The sequence below is a fragment of the Lepus europaeus genome, chromosome 7 (genome assembly GCF_033115175.1).
Source record: "Lepus europaeus isolate LE1 chromosome 7, mLepTim1.pri, whole genome shotgun sequence".
In the NCBI taxonomy this organism is placed as follows: Eukaryota; Metazoa; Chordata; class Mammalia; order Lagomorpha; family Leporidae; genus Lepus; species Lepus europaeus.
In genome coordinates, this window is record NC_084833.1 from 11,855,755 (window position 1) to 11,878,581 (window position 22,827).

Sequence of the window (22,827 nt, forward strand, 5' to 3'; positions counted from 1 at the left end):
CAGTTCCTCACAGGACTGTTCTACTTAGGCTAATGATGTAAACTCTTTTTCCTTCTTTTAAAATTAAAACAAGGCTTAGGCACTTGGCTTAGAAATTGAAGTGTCAGTTAAGATGCCAACATCCCACATAGAAGTGCCTCAGTTTGATTGCACCCATTCCTCCTGACTCCAGCTTTTGCTAACGCAGATCCTGGGAAGCAGCAGTGACAGGGACTGCTCAAGCAATGTGGCTCCTTCCACCCATGTGAGAGAGCTGGAATGCTCCCGGCTTCTGGCTTTGACCCTGGTCCAACACAGGCCATCACAGTCACTTGGGGAATTAACCAATGAATGGGAGCTGGCTCTTTCTCTCTATTTCTTCCTCTCCTTCTTTATCATTTTATATTTCTTTCTTTTCTTTTCTCTTTATTTCTTCCCTTCCTTTCCTTTGTTTCACTTTCTCTCTTCTTCTTTTCCTTTCTTCCTTCCTCTCCCTTTCAAATATTTAAAAGTTAAACAGCAACAGCAAAAAAATCATTTTTCTATTTTTCTAAATTTTTTTACTACATACTATCTTATTTTTCACACATACTCCCCCCCCCCTTTTTTTTTTCTAAACACCTTCTCAGATGTTTTATTCATTAACTCATCATGGTACTCCTGTATAGGATTTCTCTACCTTTTTAATTCATTCACCACCGAAAATTTCTCTACCCATCTTCATGCATTACCTGGAGTTGATTTATCACCACGGACTTTTTACATATACACTCTCTGGTTAATTACTCTCTCTTTGTCTATCCTTTCTCTATTTGGGAGATACCTTCTGTCTAATGTCCCACAATGAACTTTCATAATTAATGCTTATACCTTCTGGATTTCATCCTTACATGTTCCCTCTGGTTTTAGGCATGTGAAGCTTAAGTTTACTTCACTTATGTTTCAGAATAACATTACAATGTTAGCTTGCTTCATTTCAAAATTATCTCTCTTCTAATGACACTAAACCTATTTTACAAAATTTTATCTTAATCAAAAGTTTATATTAAATGCCATCATGTCCTTTTCAATTCTATCTCCCTTTGTCTCCTCAAAATGAGAGTCTAAAAATGAGCCTAACTTAGAGGTGACTATATGTACCCCTCCTCTGCCTATGATACTTTTGTTTTACTTCTTATCACTTTTTCCAACATTATCAAGTATTCTACTTTGAGTTTAGACTCAAACATTTAATTTGTCCATCAGTGGTTCTTATTTAACTTTTCCTTTAACTTATTGACAGACCAGATAACCCATTATGTTTTTCTACTTATTTTAGATCTCTCTCTTCCAATCAACATAATATTAGCTCAGGTCTTCATTAACTTATTCTTCTTTCATTACGTATGCCTTATTCAATAAACGCACCATTTCTGGTTTCTTGAGTTGTACATATCTATCTAAACAAATATTGAGTAATTTAATAAAACTCCCCAGTATCTACTTATCAATCTGTAAACATTATGTATTATTTGCAAACAAAATATATTATCATTAATAGGGCATAAAATATTTGCATATAGAAAATCATATATGTCTGTGTGTGAGTGTTGTATGTATGCATTTTGGTGTAGACATGCAGGTATGGATGAATGAATGTATATTATGTGTACCTGTAGCTATTTCAAAATCCAAAAATAACTAACAATTATCATACTGTCAAAGTTTAACTCAACTCTCAACCAGTGTTGCTCTATTTGCACAGTTACAGACACGCAGGGAAAGTTTATTTATTACATGTCAACTTCTCATAAGAGATGGGTGTGGAATTGTAAAATAAAACAGAGTTTATCATATCTATAAATGGAGAAAAGAGTATGTTTAGGTAAACAGAGACAACAAAAACAAAGCATTGCCATCTGGAGAAAAAATGTAATGCAAAATTAGCAGGTGCAGAAATAACAGAAATTTTCCCAGCAGCCCCTTAAATAGTAGCTCTCTGGATCTCTATTCTGAACCAGAATGTTCTTGACCCTGGATTTTTATGAATCAGTGGGAGTAGATATTTCCTCTTTGACTTCCAACTCACTGTAAATCGGTGAATAAATGTTTAATTCTTCATAAAGACGTTCATCTGGAACCTGAGGAAAGAAGTCATTCTAGATCAATCACCAAGAATTTCCCATCACTAGGAGACCCATCCAAAAGGATGGCCTTATCTCCTTTTGTTTTTCTGGATCTCACATTCTCTCCCATCATTTTCTAATAATTCTCCCCATCTCCATAAAATCAAACCAGACTAGCAACCCAGGTGGGTCCAAAAGGAATCATGGCTGTGGATGTTAAGTTGATGTTGGGAACACTCGGCATGTGACCTTCAGCATTGCTGCTGTCTTACTTATCTTTGGAGGAATGAGGTCAAAGAAGAAGGCCATACTTGACTGCTTCAGAAAAGTGGACACACAGAGTGTGTTTCAGCTGTCATATCTGAGTAAGTGCATGTGTAGCTCATCAAAATTACCCTTGGGATTCTCATCATAGGTGGAATGAATGGGTGAAGCAATTGAAAGCACGGTTAGTAATCAAGAATTAGGTAAAAAAAAAAAAAACCCGGGGCTTCAGAGTAAGTAGGAAGAAAAGAAAATAATAAAAAAAAAAAAAGTAGAAATAAATATAAAGAAACTAGTGACATAAAACAAGACCATATGCCTGAGTGGTTCCATCATACACTGCCTATACATTCATTTCTGATTCTCAAGATAGTTGAAGGCATCTCCTTTTTCTAAAATTATGGATTCTAGTTGCTAACCTTCAGTCAGGGGGATATACTAAGAGATTTGTGCTACCTATGAGTGTTGATTAAAAGTGTTCTATGGACAAATAGAACAGAGGACCTGGAAATCTCCAAACATAAATGAATGTCAAGGGGAGGAAAACATTAATTATCCTGATTTGATCTGTATATATTACATACATTTAGAGAAATATCACACTGCAGCCCACTAATATGTACAATGATGAAGTGCTAATCAAATTTTTAAATATTTTAGATGAGAATGCTGATCATCACACATTGAGCACATGCATTGAATTACTACGCTGTATCCCATAGATAAGTACAATTAATAATAATAATTAATTTTAATAAGAAAAATACATGGGGGAAATGAGATTTTTGAAACCAAAATAATGAAACTTGGATTAATAATTTTCTGAAATAAATGTTCCAGAAAATCCAGGCCATATTTGTAAGGGATAAAGCTCAAATTCTTTAGGCTGTCATTTCATGATTTAGTACCAGGGTCCTACCTACCTTTTTTCTCTTGAGTTCTTCTCCAACACCATGCATTATGAGTGCCACAGCACTGCAAAACCCCAAAATGGTGAGAAACAGCATCATTGCCACAATTTCCTGTAGAACAACAAGCGACAACCACAAAGACCGAGTCATGTGGCAGGTGTTCCAAAAACTCCTTCCCTTAAAGCAGCCCCTGCTCACCCAACATGCCAGCCCTTAGAAAGTAACACACATACAGAGGGAAACCAGAATGGTTATTCAAGGTGGATAATTCCAACCGTGAGGGATTTAGCCACAAGAGGGGGAAAGGGGCACCAGCACCTCCCAGGGCTGCATGACCCTACAGAGTACTCTGTGATGAAAACGGTGGCGGTCACAGGAAAAGACAAGAAGGGCTTATTATTTAGATTGGGAGCCAGAATCTTAGCCTTTCTAGAAGAAATACATACTGTGGAGAAAGAAGCCACGAAGCAGTTCTCAACTTCGTAAACGTTCTCACAATATTCACTGAAGGCTGAGCTCCTCTTTAGGTTGAAGATGAGGATGATGATCCCTGTCCCCGCAATGATAATGCTCACAGCGTTTGCTCCCAATCTTCCTCTTGCCTGATGAGAAAACTCACTCAGATTTGGGTTTGCACCTGCCAGCACAGTCAATGAACTGATCTGCATTTCAGAACTGCAGGAATCCTGCAAAATCTATATTAGCTCAAAATTTAGTTTGAAAGGTGCAATCTTGAAAATTTACTGGTAGTTAAATAAGCGTCTGTTACTTTCTTGCTGGGCCTACATTTAAGAAGAACCACACAAATATGTAAGTTATGTCTTTGTATAGTATCCTTAGCTGGAAATTAATCATTCATTTGATCACATATCTACCAGGAAAATGCCTGTACATGGATTTTTTCCAAAACAAGTGCTAACATAATTTAATTTCACTCTGTTAAGTGACACAATTTATGCCTCTTATGATTATTTTCAATTTTAATTACAAAGCCCCCCCAACACAAAATACACTGAAAAAAAAAAAACAGCTCAGCCACATTCACTATAATATATGGACATGTCTCCCTCAGGACTATGATAATTCTATTTTGTTACCTTCTCAAGGATGAACAAAGATGGAATTGTGACTTACCAGATATATTTTATTTTTCTCTTCAGATAGAATTGACAAAAATCCAGAAACAGCAAACTGTCCAAAAAGAAAGGGGGAAAACAATGAGTCTCTACCCTTCAGTGTTACTGATTTTACCTCCATGTTGCCAATATAAAATGGAATTTGGAGTTCTTTGTAAAGCTATCTATTAGATTACCTCATGAATGCAGTATTTTTTTATTCTTGTTTTCTAATTTCTAAAGATTAAATGGGTATTTGTATGACATGTGCGTCTTGTTAAAATGCAGGTTGTTATTTATTAGGTACTGAAGGGCACCTGAGGTTCTTCATGTCTATTGGTCTCCCAGGTGATGCTGATCCTGACCAGCTGCGGACCATTCTTGGAGTAGCAAGGACCAGTTACATTCAGCACACAACCTTGCTGTAACACCACCCTCATTTTATTGTTGTCTGACATATGTAATATAGATATATACTAGTTCTGAAAAGGTACATGACAAAAGGTTTAGTAAAAATACAGAGCAATAGCACAAATCCCAATCTCTTAACAACTCAGACTCTCTGATAGGTTGAGGGATATGTAATCAACTGTCTGGAATGAAGAAACAGGACAGAGAGGTTTCTAATAGAATGTGTTAGAGTTTTAAGGAGAATTTTCAACAAGTGATTGAGTACTAAGTTTTTAGCAGAGTGCCCAGCCAGCATCATCACTCTTTAGAGTCAAAATACTAGGCTATCCTTGTAAATGAGGTATTGATACAAAAATCATCCTGAATAATCACAAAATAATTATGCTGAGTGAAATAAAACGGTAAAGAACATATGCTGTATACTTTCATTTATATAATACTGTGAAAATACGAATTCATTTACAGTTACAAAAAGCAGACCCGTGATTGCTTAAGAATGGCAGAATAGAAAACAGAGTGAGAAAGGGATTTGAAGGAAACACAAGGAAGCACAAGGATATGTGAGATATTTTTTGTGTGTGTTTATGCTTCAAAACTAATCAAGGCCGGTGCCGTGGCTTAACAGGCTAATCCTCTGCCTTGCGGCGCCAGCACACCGGGTTCTAGTCCCGGTTGGGGTGCCGGATTCTATCCCGGTTGCCCCTCTTCCAGGCCAGCTCTCTGCTATGGCCTGGGAAGGCAGCGGAGGATGGCCCAAGTGCTTAGGCCCTGCACCCGCATGGGAGACCAGGAGAAGCACCTGGCTCCTGGCTTCGGATCAGCAAGATGCGCCGGCCGCAGCGGCCATTGGAGGGTGAACCAACGGCAAAAAGGAAGACCTTTCTCTCTGTCTCTCTCTCTCTCACTGTCCACTCTGCCTGTCAAAAAAAAAAAAAAATTAATCAAATTGCACACCTTACAAATGTGCTATTTGTAATAGGTCTGTTATATAACCTCGTTCAGAATAGCATGTGTATGTAACAATATTGTTGAATAGTTTGGGGAGTATTTTCCTATAAAAGCATTCTGGAAATTCAGGTTCACTATCTATTAGCTAAGCGTTCCTTGGTCGTGTCAATTACCTTTTATTATTCTCATGTTTCTCATTTGAGAAAAGTATGTTAAGTGGTCAACTCAGATTGAACAATTGTGAGAATCATTTATTGTTTTTCTTAAGCATATTTATGAAAAAGTACTTAATAAACTGCACAAATATGCATATATACATACATATGCAGTTTATATATATGCATGCACATATACCATATGCATATTAATAAAGAATTATAAATATTACCTTGATACTTCAGATAAAAATTGATTAGTGTGAGTAAAAGAAAATCTCTGTTCAGTGTTATTTCAGCAGCTTTAGTGGATATATACTCACAAACAATGCTCCCCAAAATGGGTAGCCTGTTTTAAATGATGAAAACACATCTCCTTCAAATTCTGAAATGTCAAAGGCAAAGTAGATCGCTGTTCCAAAATAAAGGCATATGAAACCAATCAGAATTTGCATTACCTATAAAAAAACACATAGATTTGTGAAATTGGAATATCTTTTCTGAAGATTATATCCATTTCCTCTTAACTGAGGCCAAATACGAGAAATTGCTCTGATGTCTTACACTGTCTCAAGAAGTCATCTGAGATTTTCCAGTATCCCTCAGCCACAGTAAGAATGTGTACAAGCATTACCTAATGCATAGATAGCTAATGCATTTCTCATGTGTTTTTATTTCTTTACCATCATGACATCAGCAAGTTTTCCACCAAAATAAAAGTAGAAATTACTGATCTTTCACTCCTAGTTGCCATTCTCAGGAATTTAAAGTCTTCCTGAAGAACTTCTGTCTTCTCTAAAGAGCCCAGCTGCTATCAACTTTTTTTTTATATTAAACTTTTATTTAATGAATACAAATTTCCAAAGTACAGCTTATGGGTTACAATGGCTTCCCCCTCCCCAAACTTCCCTCCCACCCGCAACCCTCCCCTTTCCCGCTCCCTCTCCCCTTCCAATCACATCATGATTCATTTTCAATTCTCTTTATATACAAAAGATCAGTTTAGTACATATTAAGTAACGATTTCAACAGTTTGCCGCCATATAGCAACACAAAGTGAAAAAAAAAATACTGTTGGAGTACTAGTTATAGCATTAAATAAGAGTGTACAGCACATTAAAGACAGATCAACTTTTCATTTACCACATGTTTTAGGAGACCTTTCACTCTTGGTGAACTCAAGTGGGGAAACAATTGTGCAACCAAAGATTCTTTCCAATGGCCAACTTTTACTCTAGTCAAGGTTGGAGGGGGCTCACTCACCCCCAGGAATTCCAGCTCTTTCTTCAAAAATGTTAACCATGTCTGTCGTGGTGGGCGGGAAGTAGACTTCTGCAGTGGAGTTTTACCACGAAGGGAGACTTCTGAGAGTTCAACTTCAGACACACTGTGAAATTTAACAGAAATTTGATTGTGAGGAAATTCCCTAAGTCCATGTGTGAGTTTCTTGACTGACAGAGGAGTTTTATTTGCATATTTTTTAAAACAACCCTGCAATTCAAATTTTCATTGCAGTGACTAAGAAAATAAGGTTCAGATGACCCAAGTAACTGACAAAGACTTGAACATATCCAAGTGATTAGACAGAAAAAAATAGGACCAAACCCATGCCAAAGATTAATCCACTATTACTACCAAGCCCTTTCACATTCATCTCTGTAAGCATTAACAAGTAAGCATGTTTACCTATGCATTTGACTGTTCTTTTAACAAACAAATGCTTCTGAATAAATATTGTCAATAGCACACTCAAGTTCAAGTGCACAGAGAACAGAAAAGGAATGGATTGAAAGGATAGTTGGATCTCTATTCCTATCTTCATTTTCAGATCATGATCCCTCAGCCTAACGTTCATAAATGTCAACTAGGAAGAAGACTTTTTTATAAAGCTTCTGTACAGCATGCCAGTGATCTTCAAAATGCTCATGGAAAATGCGTGTTATGAAAAACTATACACAAATTTCAAAATTTTTTCATCAAGAAAAACATAATTTTTAATTCAATTTTCCTCAAACTTTTTGAAATATGCTTGTATATCAGACACAGAGAGATCTGTATGGGAAGTAAGAATTCTCCTGTTCCATGCCAGGTATCACTCACTGATGTTAGAGATCCTGTTGATTCCACTCATGAGCTGAGCAAAACTCTCCTCCCCAATCAATGAGAACCACTGGGCAAATAGAGCTGAGAGCACCTGTGTAGCCAATATATTAAACTAGATAGATCCATGGCAAAATCCATGAATTAGCATCTTCTCAGCGAAATGACTGGAAAAAAATAATAAAGACTGTACCTACCTGGAGGGCCCTTCTGGGCTCGGTAGAGCAAGTTCTGCTCTGCTCCTAAGTTCTGTCTCCATTTTTCGTTAACTCCCCAGGAACAAAACTATCATAGTGAAAGATGTTGTTCTGTTGAGACCTGAGGTACTTCCTCTCACAATGTGGTCTGAATAAGCAGTTACAATGGGTTGAGTTATGACATTGATGATAATCTTCAGACATAAGCCATTGAAAGATAAGTTTACCAGTTGATTAAGATCATCGGGTTTTTTTTTTATTATTGTAATGAATAGCAAAACTGAGAAATTTGCTGAATAGAGACTAGCATGAAATGAAGAAATGTGAGATACTTGGAGCATAATTCTGCTGAGACAAGTAGGATTTACAGAAACTAAAAATGAGACATTTTAATGAAAATTTAAGACGGTGAGAGAAAATTCTTCAGAAAGAAATGTACCTCTGTTCCAGAGCTTTCCCTACTTGTGTCCTAGTTCAGCCATTTCTATGACAGAAGTTCCCCAACTGCACCTTTAAAAAGTCTGTCGTCCCTGTTTAAGGCACAGATAGACCCAAGGCTGAAGTAGTATTTGTATCAGTATGCCTTGGTCTCTGAACCTCTGGATTCATTTTCTATCTTTGACTTCAATATCTATCGATACATCTTTCTCTTCCTGTAGTTTGGATCCAGTTTGTATAACTTTCCCCAGCAGATGATCTTGGAAACAGGACAGGCTGTGATCCATATATGATAGAGTATGAAAACTAAGAAGTTTTCACACTAAAAAGGCTTCAATGTCTGATAAAACATTAAACTGGCTGTCTGCTGCTTGGATCTTTGTCATGACAGAATGGGACATCAAAACACTGAGGCACATGAAATTGATAGCAAATCCCACAAGGAAATCTAAACAGTGTTGAACTGAGAAGAATGTCTATATTAGGATTAGAGTCTATACAATGTGCTCAATCTTTTTAGGGCATAAAACAAAATAATCAAGGGGTATAGGGAGGGGTTCATAGAAGGTTTGGATTATTTATATTTCAGTTTAATTATAGGAATAATCTTAAATGACTGATCAATAAAATGCCAATAAATGTGCTATAAATTATACCTCCAATCACCTGTGTTGGTTTTCTGGGATATAATAAAATTTCCTCTCCTGAGAAAATAAAATATTTGCATGAACAGAGGATACTAAAAGATATATTGGCATCTGTTTCATAACAAAAATGTATTAACCCGGGTGCTACCTTCCCACCTTGTCTTCAGTAATTAGTGAAACTAACCAATTAACTATAGGAATTAATACATAAAACTTATTCATTTATGCATTCATCCAAAAGAGGCTTAGTGCCCCAAGCTAGGCACTGTGTGTACCACTGTGCAGGCATGGATACATGTCACATCCCATCAATGCCTGGCCCACAGCTTAGCAGAGTAAAACAAGAATAAGTTGTATAGTTATACCTAGTATGTCAGAGGCTAGTGGCTGTTGGAACACATAGGAGTGTATAACAATTCCACCTGATAAGGGATATGTAGAGTTCATGGAATGAACTCCCAGAGGTGGCATTTGAGCCCAGACTTAAAATGATAGACTCGGGAATGTTCATTTACTTACTTCTTCCTCAGTGAAATGAAGCCCACCACACCTCCTGGCGAAAATCCTGAAGAAATTGTTACTTGGGATATTTCCTAATAATATATAACAGATCATTTTATGTGCAAAAAAAATGGACTTGAAATTTATACAGGAAATAAATTGAGGATGGTCTTTGGTGTGTGGACACAATGCTGCCATTTTGAGAGAATTTCCAACAGGATCCTGCAAAGTACAAATCAGAAACTGAGACATACTTTATGCCCTCCCAATTGTTTCCCACCCGCATTCTCACCAGCACCTTCTTACTCCTTTCTGAGGTGCTTACCATCATGTGTTTCCATGCTGTGGCTTCCCACAGCTGTGCCTTTTCATCTTTCACAACAGTGAACACTGAAATATACAACAAGATGATTTTCAGTGGGGGGGCAAAATTATCAAGTTAAGCATTTTAACCAAAGCTCAGCCTGAACGGAAGAGATAATAGAGCTAACATTCTTCCCCTACCATATATCTGTCTTCTGCACAGCCTTTCCAAATGTCTTCTCTCAGTTGCATACTAGATTCATTTCCTCAAACGTGAAATTTGCTTTCAGATCCCACACTAACAACTTTCTCAAGTTGAATGCTCAATTTAGTTTTAAAAATGCATGAATGTGCATGTTACAAATTGAAAGCCATATCATCACTTAGGGGGTATTTTATGAAACTTCTATAGTAATCACAGCCTCTCTTTGGGATTTTGCCTCTCTCCCTCATATCTGCATTCCAGAGCCAAGTATGGGTTCAATAAAAATGGGTCAGGAGCTGAGAAAGCCCAACACTAACATCAAGCTCCAAAGTTCCACGGAATATTTGATTACCAAAATGAAGAAAGTGAGAAAATTTACACAAAATAAGATGGATGGTTCTAAAAAACCCAGTGCTGATTATAAAGAGAAAACCTCTTTATTTATGACTTCAGAAATGTGCCACAGTGCACCCTCCCAATATATCCGAATTTTTTGAAAGACTTACTGTTTGAAAGGCAGAGGGTGGAGAGAGGGTGAGATAGAATTTTCCATCTGCTTGTTCACTCTTCAAATGGCGAGGGCTTGTTCAGGCCAAGCCAGGAACTCTATCCTGGTCTCCTCTGTGGGTTATAGGGACCCAGCATTTAGGCCTTCTGCTACTTTCCCAGGAGCATTAGCAGTGAGCTGGATTGGAAGCAAAGCAGCTAGAATTCCAACTGGCACTCTGATAGAGAATGCCAGTATAGAAAACAGTGGCTTAATCTGCTCTGCTACAACACCAGACCCTATCTGAATTTTTAACACAATCTCAAGCACCTGCTAGGAATTCAGTATTTATTGGATGAATAAACCAATTGACCAATGTCCTCAACCCAGTAGGAAACTGAAAAAAGGTGACTAGACAGTGCATAAATATCAGTATCATACAAACTGTAAATTGAATTATTCTCAAATTTTTAATTCATCTAAGAATCAATTGGAGGCAAAAGTCTTCGTGGGAATTTTCCATAGTATTCTTTTTGGAGAAAGTCTCATCAGGAACCATTGAAGGCAACAGAAATATTCTATTTTTTAAATAGCAAGTCATCATTCTGTTTCTCACTGGTCCAGCAGTATCCTAGTTTCTCCTTTAGCATTCTCTCATTTTGCTCTTCCGTTGTTCTTTAGGTCTCACGCTTTTGTCACAGATCATGAGTAATGCATTCTTTCCCTGTTTTACTGAGATATTTCTAAAATACCCCCTCTTCAGAACTGGTCAAAATATTTATCTCATGATTCTACCTATTCTACCAACCACTCTGCCTACCTAAAATAATGCCTGGGATTAACTGAAGGACCCTCCCAAGACTCAATAAAGAAAAAGGAGAAGCGCTTTGCAATCTGTAGGGTCATTCACCCAAGTGAATGTTATCACACAATGTTATAATGCAATCATGAATGGAAATGTCCTGATGGAATTAGATTTTTCAGGGTGTATTCCTGAAGCTCAAGGTGAGGTTAACTGCACCAAACTCTCACGGTTGCATCAGTAGGGGATGGGGGGAAGAGACATGGCGGATGAATGCTGTTGAGGCATTCAGTGTCCAGTACAGGTAGTTAATATATTTTTATCTGTCTGCCATCTTTCTCAAAATACAAAGCAATGATTAATGTATTAAATAACACAATAGAGAAAAATACTAATGAAAATGGTACTACAAATGTTAATAGAAACATTTCCTTCTGAAATCTGTATCTCTCCATTGTTTGATTTGTTTTTTAAAGATTTTACTTGAGTTACACAGAGAGGAGAGGCAGAGAGAGAGAGAGAGAGATCTTCCACCCATTGGTTCACTCCCCAATTGGCCGCAACGTCCGGAGCTGCGCTGATCCAAAGCCAGGAGCTTCTTCCGTGTCTCCCACAAGGGTACAGAGGCCTAAGGACTTGGGCCATCTTCTACTGCTTTCTCAGGCCAGAGCAGGGAGATGGATTGGAAGTGGAGCTGCCGGTTCAAGACCCGGCGGCCATATGGCATGCCAGCACTGCAGGCGGCAGCTTTACCTGCTACGCCACAGCACCAGCCCCTGATTTGTTTACTCTAACCACCATCTTCTTTCCATGTACTCCTTCCAATACATTCTACATTGCAACCACAATGACATTTCTAAATTCTAAAATAAGTATATGGATTATTCATACATATCTGGTGGTATGCAAATGGTTAACAACTAGCTTTCTAGGGAGAAGACAGTGGGAGGTGGGAGTGTGATTTGTGGCTTCTACCAATCTCTGCTGTATAAATGTTCCTCTCATAACCAGTTTCAAGCTACCCAAATTATGTTGACTTGTGCTCCCATAAAATGTAAAATTGGCTCTCACAAGCCAACACTGCTGCACATCATTGCATGTGGGGAGCCGGCCCCCACAACCTCTGTCTTCTGCCTGCCTGTAGACTGATGTGAAGTAATACAACCAAACGTTCCCACCGTTCCAATGTGCGCAAACAGAGAGGCTATCAAAAGGACAGTACATACCCTCTAGGACACTTTAAAACAGGGGGCTATAGTATGTGATATGCCGTGGAAGCCTCGGTCTCTCTCTTCCTAACTGTCTCATTGACCGCTTGCTCCTACACTGTTCTTAGGGTGGACCGGTAGTCAACGACGGGTAAGCACTCGCAGGCTTCTCTAGCAACCTAAGACAGAGGACAGGACATGCCTCCTGTATCCTTGATGACGGGTAAGCAGAGTAAGCGCTGCGGGGCACCTAAGACAGGCACGAGTCCACGCCGTTCAGCGTTTAATGCGAGGGACTTGTGGGGGATGGATCCTCCCCTGCGGCCCTCTGGACAGCGTAGACACCGGTTACCATAAACACCAGGCCATTCTTGTACAAACAAGAAGGGGGAGATGTCGGGGCCAGTGGCCCTGGCCCGACATGAGATGCAGCAGGCTGAGGCTGTCCCTTATCTAATCCTGTTTCCAAGACTTTTCGTCCCATATTCCTGCAGGCAGGATGTGACTTCTGATGAAGGTTTATGATGTTCTTTGCTCTATCTGCAGAGCTTGTACCCTGATCATTGCTACTTTGTAAACTTGCTCTATTCCTGTGCTATGCATGATTGCACACAATGAATGTTATCTGTATGGGGTCTGGGGTATATATCCTTATCTTTCTGTGTGCTCTGGGCTGGAGACTGAAGGGTTTCCTTAGGGAGACTGCCTCCAGTCCCTCATCGCCGGGCCCCCTACTTTGGCTTGGAACGCGATGAGGCAATAAACGTGGTGATGAATTGACTGAGTGCTGCGTGTCTCCATGTGGTTTGTCGGGTGGCCTCCGACAGTTGCATACATTTTTCTTTTGGGTAGGCAGAGTTAGAGAGAGACAGAGAGAAAGGTCTTCCTTCCATTGGTTCACCCCCAAAATGGCCACTACGGCCGATGTACAGTGCCGATCCCAAGCCAGGAGCCAGGTGCCTCTCCTGATCTCCCATGTGGGTGCAGGGCCCAAGCACTTTTGCCATCCTCCACTGCCTTCTCGGGCCACAGCAGAGAACTGGCCTGGAAGAGGAGCAATCGGGACAGAACCAGCGCCCCAACCGGCACTAGAACCTGGGGTGCCGGCGCCGCAGGCAGAGGATTAGCCTAGTGAGCCATGGCACCGGCCTCTTTGCATACATTTTCAATCACTTCTTACGACTTAGAGTTACCCTGTCTTAAGACCTGTGATGCATATTCTTCCTTCTCCAAATTTGTCTTTTCTGCCTACTCCTCACACAGTAAACTTTTGTTTGTTCCTTGAATATAAAGATCCTTCCTAGATTAGCACATATTCCCTTATGTTCCTTCCCCCTTCATGATGCTAATGCCCCATCATATCAGTTGAGAAGAAAATTCTGAAAAATCATCATTGACATTCCCTATTATCCAGGTTAGAAACACTTCCTATGTGTTTCCCAAGATCCCTAATATTCTTCCTATCATAGCTCTTATTTCTGAGTCTATACCTTCCACTATGAGCAATTTGATAGTAGAAACTGCTTCATTCTCTATTGTATGTCAAACTCTAAGCACAGAACATGATACTTAGTAGACCCTCTTTAATTGATTATTGAATGGATTAAAATATAGAAGAATGTATATTATATAACTAGATGGCAATGAAGTAGTAGAAACAAGCATGGAACAACCTTTGTTCATATGATAAATGAGGAATAAAAAGCAACTTATGAATATGAATGTTTGAACATTATAGATGTTCCAATTCAACATCAAGAGGGAAAATTAATTTCTAAATCAGAAATATAAAATATCAGCTGATTCATAAATCAGGCACTGAGATGGAAGGAGTTTCAGGAAAAAATTGCTACCTTGAAAAGATGGCCATTGTTGTTGGAGGTACAGAAGCCACAACAGAAGAGAGAGGGTTTCTGTCTTCCCTACAGCACATCTGACCACAGTTGCACCTCAGGTTTAACTGGAGCAGGAAGATCACCAACAGCAACATCATCATCAAGAAGTGGTGCTGTTTCACAATGGTTTTGTTTTCACTTAAACCTCATAATAACTGATAAGGTAGTTGACATTATAATGTCTTTTTACATATGAGGAAAATGTACCACAGAGATTAAGTAACTGCCCAAGTTCAGATAGATAATAAGGGTCAGAATATGAATTCAGATATTACGTTCTAAAGCTCTTGTTTTTCTCTTGTCTGCTTTGCAGTTTCTCATGGTCCTTTGAAGAACAGATGTTGGCATTGCTTTCAAAGTCCCCAACTTAAACCACCATTTAGGCATAAGTACATCCCAGTAGTTGACTGAAATAGAATCTCTGAGGCTTATTCAAACCACCTTAAACATAGTAAAAATTTATCTTGGTGATTTTTTATTAATTTGGCATGTTTTTTTAAATGCTGATGTCAGCTAAAGTCAAGAAAGTCTGATTTATTGTCCTCCCCACTGGATGGTTGAAAGTTGAATTTTAGTAAGAATACATGATATAGGGGTATTATATTACCTTCCTTCCTTAAGCCTTATGAAGTAATGACTTATGTGGGAAAGGAAAACCAGTTTCTAGAAATAACTTCAGAATAATGATCTGAAATCCAAGAACGCCTAAAGGATTATATTTGTCCTCCCGTACTCAGAGCATGAAAATAGAATTTACAATTAAGACAAGGAAGATTGAGTTAGAGGTCCAAGTTTCTCATGATCGGTGCTATCATAGGAGGATTGAGTTTTACAGGTTCTTGTTCTCCTGAGTTCTTGGATGAAGCTCCTACTCATTGGAGACTTCAGCGACTTTAGCTTGAGTATTCATCAGGATGACTTTCATCAGGAGGTATTCCTGATTCCACAGAATCTGGTGGTGAAGAAATCTGCTGGAAAAGAAAACACCAGTCTCCAAGAATAGTGTCAGCATCTCCCTCTTCTACCACTTCTTCCTACCATCACGATCATCAATAATACTTATTTACATGTTGTTACTATACTAAAATAAACATGGTGTTATGATTGCATACACAATCATCACAACAAATGTCAGAAGAGAATAGAAATATTGTTTCAGTTTTACAGGTAAGATACTGTATATCTAAGAAGAATTTGCAATTTATCCTGGGTCAAAAAGCTGGAAAGCTAAAAGTTACAAGAAGATAAATTTAATTCCAGGTACCAAAGAAAAAGGCTTCTTAAATATTAAATACAAGGTTTCCACTTGCTTTCTCACAGTTGAATGTTTTCCCAGGCTTCATTCTGTCTTGAACATTATAAAATCTCTAATTCCACGAGCCCCCAAAACCCATTTTTATATATAAGTTTGTTTCTAGTTCCAAGAGCCAAAAACAACTTCAAATCCTACAGGATTAGTCATTTCAACAAACTTACTGGTCTTGAAGCACAGCACTTTGCTTTGGACCACATGATTGAGATAGAGGTGCTTACACACAGTTCCAGCAAGGTGAGGATGAGCATTAGAGATACCAGGCCCTAGGGGATACAATGCCTCATGTCAAACCAAGTGGAAACATCCAGAGGGAGAAAAGATCAGCAAGAAGCCAGACCATAATATTTTCCTCCCCCATCATGGAAAAAGAGAACCATAAATTAGACTGAAGCTAGATACACACAAACACTGTAGAAGGGATACAATTTCAATCTAAAAGCATAGAGACATTTTCCCTTGAGAGAGAGATGTGTTTGTGAGCCAGTGTTGTGGTGCAGTTGGTTAAGCCACTGCCTGCAATGCTAGCATTCCTTAGCATTACTGGTTCAACTCCCAGCTCTTTTGATTCCAGTCTGGCTAATGCACCTGGGAAAGCATCAGAAAATGGCCCAACTGCTTGGGCCCCTGTACCCACATGGGAGACCTCAATCCCCTACTCCTGGCATCAGCCTGGCCCAGTCCTGACTGTTGTGGCCATTTGGGGAGTTAACCAGTAGATGGGAAGATCTTTCTCTCTCTCTCTCTCTCTCTCTCTCTCTCTCTCTAGCTCTGCCCTTCAAATAAATAAAATATAATTTTTAAAAAGAAGAAAGAGGTGTGATGTATTTCTATATCAATTCATACAAGATGGTCAACAGGGGGAAGAAATTGTAAAGCCAAAATTCTGACACTATCACTAACCCTCCCAATTGAAATAGCATTAAACTGGGAGATAACAGGCAGTTTAGGAAAATGAACACAAATAACTCTAACACCATTTCACTGATGGTAGCTCATAGTGGTTTGGGCATTTATATTATCCCTAGAAACTAAAACACAAAGCTAAGATAAACACCAAATGAATTGCTGCTGGGCTAGTGATTCTTCTATTATTACTTGGGCACCTGAAAGAAAAGTAGCATGAAAATTTCTCCTGTGGAATAATACTACCAAGTGCTCTGAAAAATAAGAATCTGATAAAAATAAATTTAGATAATTAAAAATATAATACTGTGAAACTATCCATATTTCCATGAGCAGAGTCAGAACACGGGAGAATTGGGGAAAATTCAGTATGCTTATGGATTATAGAAAATCAGAGTCAAAATGAGAAAATTTGAAGAAAAATATTAATTTCTAATATGGCCTAAGAGGTAGAATATGTACACATGAACAAAACATAACATTGGAAGTTTATTAAAGAGCTTCCCTTTTGAAATACCATACTGCAGTAAATTCAAAAGTGAAGTCACTCAAAACTGCATTAAACATTCCAGACTATGGAGATAGTTGTAAAGTTCTCAAATTTGTTGTATTCTGTAAGAGCATATAAAAATAAAATTTTAAATTGAATCTCCCTGGAAGTATAAGAAGTAATTTTAAGAATAATATAATATAATGTGCTGAGCGATTATAATTACTTATAAAATATTAACTTATTTAATTCTTACAGCAACCATTTAAAATGAATATTATCCTCATTTGAAAAGTGAGAAAATAAAAACATAATGAGACTGTCTACTGTGCCCTTCATTATAATGTTAATAGGTGGCAGAGCCAAGATTCAAATCAAGATATTATAGATGGGGCCAGTGTTGTGGGTAGCAGGTTAAGCCACTGTTTTCAACACTGGCATCCTATATGGGCACCAGTTCAAGACCCAGATGTTCCACTTCAATCCAGCTGAGAATGACAGCCCAAGAACTTGGGACCCTGCACTCACATGGGAGACCTGGAAGGAGCTCCTGACTCCTGGCTTTGGCCTGGCCCAGCTCTGGCCTTTGCAGCCATTTGGGGAGTAAACCAGTGGATGGACGATCTCTTTCTCTCTCCCTCTCAGTAACTCTGCCTTTCAAATAAGTGAACACAGATTTAAAATATCATGGATGTACCTTATGTACTATTTTGTGTGAGTTTTGGATTGTTTAAAGTATTTTACATATAATCTATTTTTTAAAGAAACATACATGCGATGTAGAACCCATGTAAATGCATAAGTCCAGTGACTGTGAGGACTGACAACTTTTGAGTGAGTTGTTATTAATTGCTAAATTCAATGAAAGAAAAACAACTCCAACTAGTCCAATTATAGCACTGGCAATGTTCATCCCGAAACTGTTCTGCATCTAAAAGGAAATAAGAATTTTCAGTTAGTATATAGCACATATTTTGTTTCCCTAGCAACAGTTCTCTTACTCAAATATTAACTGGATATTGTTTACACACTGAGCAATATCCTAGATGTAGGGCAAACATTGTAAACGCAATTCCCCACCATGGACTTTCCATTATAGCAATAGACAATGGAAACAATAGCCAAAGTAATAGGTAAATTGTACAATGTTTTTGAAAGTAATTAATATTATAGAGTGGAGTAAGAGATAAAAATGGGCTAACAGAATGGGCTAATGAGAATCTGAAAATCCAGAAACAGGAGTAAATCTGTCTGATGTCAAATAGGAATGACACTAGGAAAGGGACAAAAATGAGCTGAAAGTGTTAGCCAAGAGGGTGTCTGGGGAATGTCCTTTTAATGAGGAAACTCCCACTTCAAAGCCTTGAAGCTTATGAGAGTACTTAGGTTCCTGTCCTAGATTTGCTCTCAATTCCAGTTTCTTAACGATGCAGGTCCTGAGAGGCAGCATTAATGGTTCAAGTAGATGGGTCTCCTTCATCCACATGGGAGACCTGCACTGTGTCCCTGGTTCCTGGATTTGGCCTGGCCCAGCCCTGGCATTTGCTGCCATTTGGGGAGTGAATCAGTCAGTGGAAGATCTCTCTTTCTCTCTCCCTCCTTCCTTCCACCTCTCCCTCTCTCTCCCCCCCCTTCCCCATTTCCCTCTGTATCTCTACCTTTCAAATAAATAATTAAATCTTAAAGAAAGCGAGTAGTTCCAGGGCATGGTAGGGAAGAAAATAAAGTCTAACAAAAATGGATTTAATTGAAACTCAATAGACAAGAATTGGAGGCATAGCATGAATAACTTCTTTAAAGGAGCTTATCTACAGTGAAAAAAAAAAAGTGCCTGTAATAGCAAGGGAAAATATGTCAAGATGAATTTTCTCTTTTTAAGTTAAGAACAGAAATTGAATGCTTATGCATTTGTGAGTGAGTAAAAAGAATGGAATCCAAAATTAAAGGAGGGGGATTAGATCACCCATGGTAAGAGGCTAGAGTGAAAAATACATTGGTATAGACTGGCCCACTGGGTATGTAGTATAAAGGGGATATGAAAATTCTCTTCCAACAGCTTTACTTTTCTCAGACTAGGAAATAAGGTCATCAACAGAGAGTAAGAACAAAAAAAAAAAAAAAAGGATTAGCATTGAGATAAGAATAGGATGGTAAAATAGCTTCTAAGAAGGAGGGAAAGTGAATGAATTGAACAGGAAAGTGAGGATAAATGGCTATATGTGCATTGACTGCATACACAGAAGAGAAGTGGCTGTTCTTTGATAAACAACTAAAGGAATAGAGTTTTTCATATTCAGTTATGGAACCAGTGGATCAAAATAATTAGAATTGACAAAACTTGACAGCACATAAAAATTAAGATACTGTTTTCTAACACTCATCACACATTCAGAGCAACCATCCCAGGTAGGATATTCACCATCTGGTGACCTTCCATCTGAATGCTTTAATTTCCTTGTGAATTACATAAAACACAGTGCCTCAGCTGGATTCACCAACCCCTATTCTCCCCCTGTTAAAGGATCATTTTTTTCTGTTCATACTATGGTCCTAGAAAAAGAGGAAGAACTGCCACTTACCAGCATTCTTGTGGGTTTCCTCCCAGCTGCAACAGACAAGGATCCTGAACTAATAAACTGTTTGAAAATAGGAAGTAAAGTAGATAAAGGAATGAGTAGCTACCATTTTTTTTTCTTGACCCTCCTTTGATTAACAGACATGTTTCTTATCTCCCAAGCCAGGCAAACCACATGGCAATTCTCCAATACTCACTTCCCATTCAATATTTTTTAGTATCTATAAATCTAATATATAGATATTAAGTTGATGTTTGGGACTTAATTTGAACTCAGGAAATGTGCCTTCTTTGAATCAGAAAGATTGGGGCTTTTTAAAAAATTATTTGTATCAAGAATTGCAAATCAAAGCCACAGCATGCAACCTTCAAATAATTTCCAACCACACTCTCATAAACATTTGTAACAGTGATGTCGTAGAAGGTATCCATATGTGGGAAATACAAATACTCACAAATACAGCGCCCCATATCGGATAGCCTGTGTAGAAGGTAAAGAAAAAGAAGTGCCTGAACCCATGGGACAGGTGTTGTAAGGAGGCCAGAAAAACACCCAGAGCCAGAATCATTGCTCCATTCAGGATCTGGATGGCCTGCAAGGAGAAAAATTGGTATATAGTTATAAATGTTGCTTCACTGAATTATAACAGAAAATACACCCTTCTTTCCCCTGCACTACGATCATTGTTAGGAAGCCCTCACTTTGTGATATTAATATCCCTGTTTTCAATGAAAAGTACTACGTGTGTGTGTGTGTGTGTAGCATAAAGTGCATGCATAGGGAGTATATGTGGCAAAATGTTAAAAATTATTAAACTTTAAAGCTTAAAAATAAATTTAAAATATTTTTAAAATAAAAATAAAATGTCAAGCCTAAATAGAAGGACTTATACTGAAATGTTGCTTACTATAGTAGCCCCATCAGTTCCAGGGGCAGCCCTTTTTCTTCACTTTCTCTTCTTTCTTTTCTCTTTCTCTTCAGTTTCTACTTATTCCCACAAACTCATCTTCTTACAGTGTCAAAAGACTAGCAATATGTGTGCCATGCTTTGGACTCCCATGGTCACTCCAGAGTAACAGTGGATCTAAAATAACCCAGCAGAACCCAGCAGCTTCTAAGAATAATGAAGACCATGCAGGAGACACAGAGGATGGCAGTGACTGAAAGAGATCCAGCTCTTGACGTGAACTCATTAGATGAGATAGGGAGAGGCTTCCAGACCAAGAACAGGCAGGGTCTGCACCCCTAATCAGCAGGAAGTAGCTACAGAAGATGGTGACCCGACGCCCATCAACATCCCCTTAAGATTAAGGTCTGGAGTCTCTGAGGAGGGAATGAAGTAGGCAGGCATACAGGTTAAAATTGATCAGATTTGTGAACTGGAAGACCACGCCTTCACCACGCCCCTGTGTGACTTCATGCCCCTACCTGATGCCTTTGCCACGTCCCTGTGTGGCCTCATCCCCCTACCTGACCACACCTGGGTGCCCACCAGCCAATCAGGTTAATTAACCACTCCCCTTTGGAGTGGGTTAAAAGCCCGGCCACAGCATGGCCTGGCCGGCTCTTTTTCCCTGGCCTCTTGTTAGGAAGGGGGCTTGCTGTAGCCCCACGCCTCCAGGGCGCATGGCCTTTGGGCCATGTGCTCTAGGCTTCCTGGCCTAGATGCTCATCCACGTGGCTGGTTTCTGGTGCTCGGTACGAGCCCCCATTCACTTCTCTCTCCTATATAAAACTCTCACTCCCTTATGCATCTTTCTCACTAAATGAAAGCTTAAAACGTAAAAAAAAAAAAAAAAAAAAAAAAGACTAACAATATGGCTGATCAGAGAGCTCGAGTCCAAACATCTTCCCAGTATGCTTTGGACTCACAACAGATTGAAAGCAGATGAATGGCCGGCAGTATTCTACTCAGCCTTTTCATCCAAATTTTTTAAAACATGTTATTTCAGAATAGTTTTAAATTTACAAAATAAAAACTAAGAAGTAGTGATACAAAGAGTTCCCATATACCCCTCAGTCCATTTCCTTCGTGAATATGTCATAAACCCATTTTTCTAACTGAAGATATAGAATATGAGCTTCCTAAAATTCAACCTCCTGATTGGGCATCATAAGAGATCAAAGGGCCTAGGAATCCATTTTCCGAGATTTGGTATGATGCTTTCTGCCAGGAGAGAATGCCGCAGCATTTCCATTTGTAGGGGCTCTAGTACATCTCCGTCTTTTCTTCAGTTCTTCATTGAGTCAATGAAGAATAACTTAGAATTTATTCCTATGGGCAACAATAACATTTTCCATGTGATATTTAATTTCTTCCCTTGTAAACCAATATTTTGAACAGGGCCAACTCACCCCGAGGGCTTGTAGTTCTCCCTTCTGATAAGTGTTTGACTCTTCCATGGACTGGTATGAAGAAGTACTCACTCCCTCTGGTTCTGGGCTGCCTGGGATACCAGCTGCTGAGGCTGTCTCCGGCACTGCTTTATCAACTTCTTGGGAAGCCATTTGATGATTTTGATGGCTGTCATGGCAAAGAAACCCAAAAGCTTGTGCTTTACCTTTTACCAATAGCAATCATTTTTTTTAGTTTAAGAGAAATGTTCAATTCTGTCTGTTCAACAAAAAAGATTCTTCATGGATGGGGCATGCGGTCGGAAGAATAATTTGTATAATGTTCACTTCCAATTGTCTTAAAGCAGTAGATACCAACGAATGATTGTAATCGGCCTGGATACTTCACGTGTGTAAAGAATAATTCTTTTCTCATTCCTGTGTGGACTAGCAGGCCCATGCCTCTCCTCAACCCAATCATCAAATACAAAGCTCTGAGCAGTAGTCACTTGTGTGAGAGGATGGCTCTAGACAACAT

At 38.8% G+C, this 22,827-nt stretch overlaps 2 protein-coding genes across 2 annotated transcripts; both read right to left on the reverse strand.

Annotated features, from left to right (window-relative positions):
- Positions 1-2,000: 2,000 nt before the first annotated feature.
- MS4A2 (membrane spanning 4-domains A2) lies at positions 2,001-8,247 on the reverse strand. The gene is made up of 7 exons (XM_062197859.1): positions 8,186-8,247; positions 7,152-7,275; positions 6,212-6,346; positions 4,394-4,450; positions 3,706-3,861; positions 3,272-3,370; positions 2,001-2,099 (listed from the first exon to the last, which is right to left on the reverse strand). The coding sequence occupies exons 1-7, from the start codon at positions 8,245-8,247 to the stop codon at positions 2,001-2,003; spliced, it is 732 nt and encodes a 243-aa protein (XP_062053843.1).
- Positions 8,248-15,564: 7,317 nt separating this feature from the next.
- Positions 15,565-22,463, reverse strand: MS4A3 (membrane spanning 4-domains A3). The gene is made up of 6 exons (XM_062197395.1): positions 22,311-22,463; positions 20,410-20,547; positions 19,959-20,015; positions 18,152-18,310; positions 16,148-16,249; positions 15,565-15,642 (listed from the first exon to the last, which is right to left on the reverse strand). The coding sequence occupies exons 1-6, from the start codon at positions 22,461-22,463 to the stop codon at positions 15,565-15,567; spliced, it is 687 nt and encodes a 228-aa protein (XP_062053379.1).
- Positions 22,464-22,827: the final 364 nt, after the last annotated feature.

Coding starts and splice junctions, on each gene's coding strand:
- MS4A2 (XM_062197859.1), bottom strand. CDS start 8,247: ATGGAGACAGAACTTAGGAGCAGAGCAGAACTTGCTCTACCGAGCCCA. Junction 4,451..6,211: donor CATTTTGGGGAGCATTGTTT/GTGAGTATATAT, acceptor CTTTTTGGACAG/TTTGCTGTTTCTGGATTTTT. Junction 3,371..3,705: donor TCGTGGCTTCTTTCTCCACA/GTATGTATTTCT, acceptor GTTGTTCTACAG/GAAATTGTGGCAATGATGCT.
- MS4A3 (XM_062197395.1), bottom strand. CDS start 22,463: ATGGCTTCCCAAGAAGTTGATAAAGCAGTGCCGGAGACAGCCTCAGCA. Junction 18,311..19,958: donor GGAAACCCACAAGAATGCTG/GTAAGTGGCAGT, acceptor ATTTCCTTTTAG/ATGCAGAACAGTTTCGGGAT. Junction 16,250..18,151: donor ACATGGGTTCTACATCGCAT/GTATGTTTCTTT, acceptor TGTATCCCCTAG/GGCCTGGTATCTCTAATGCT.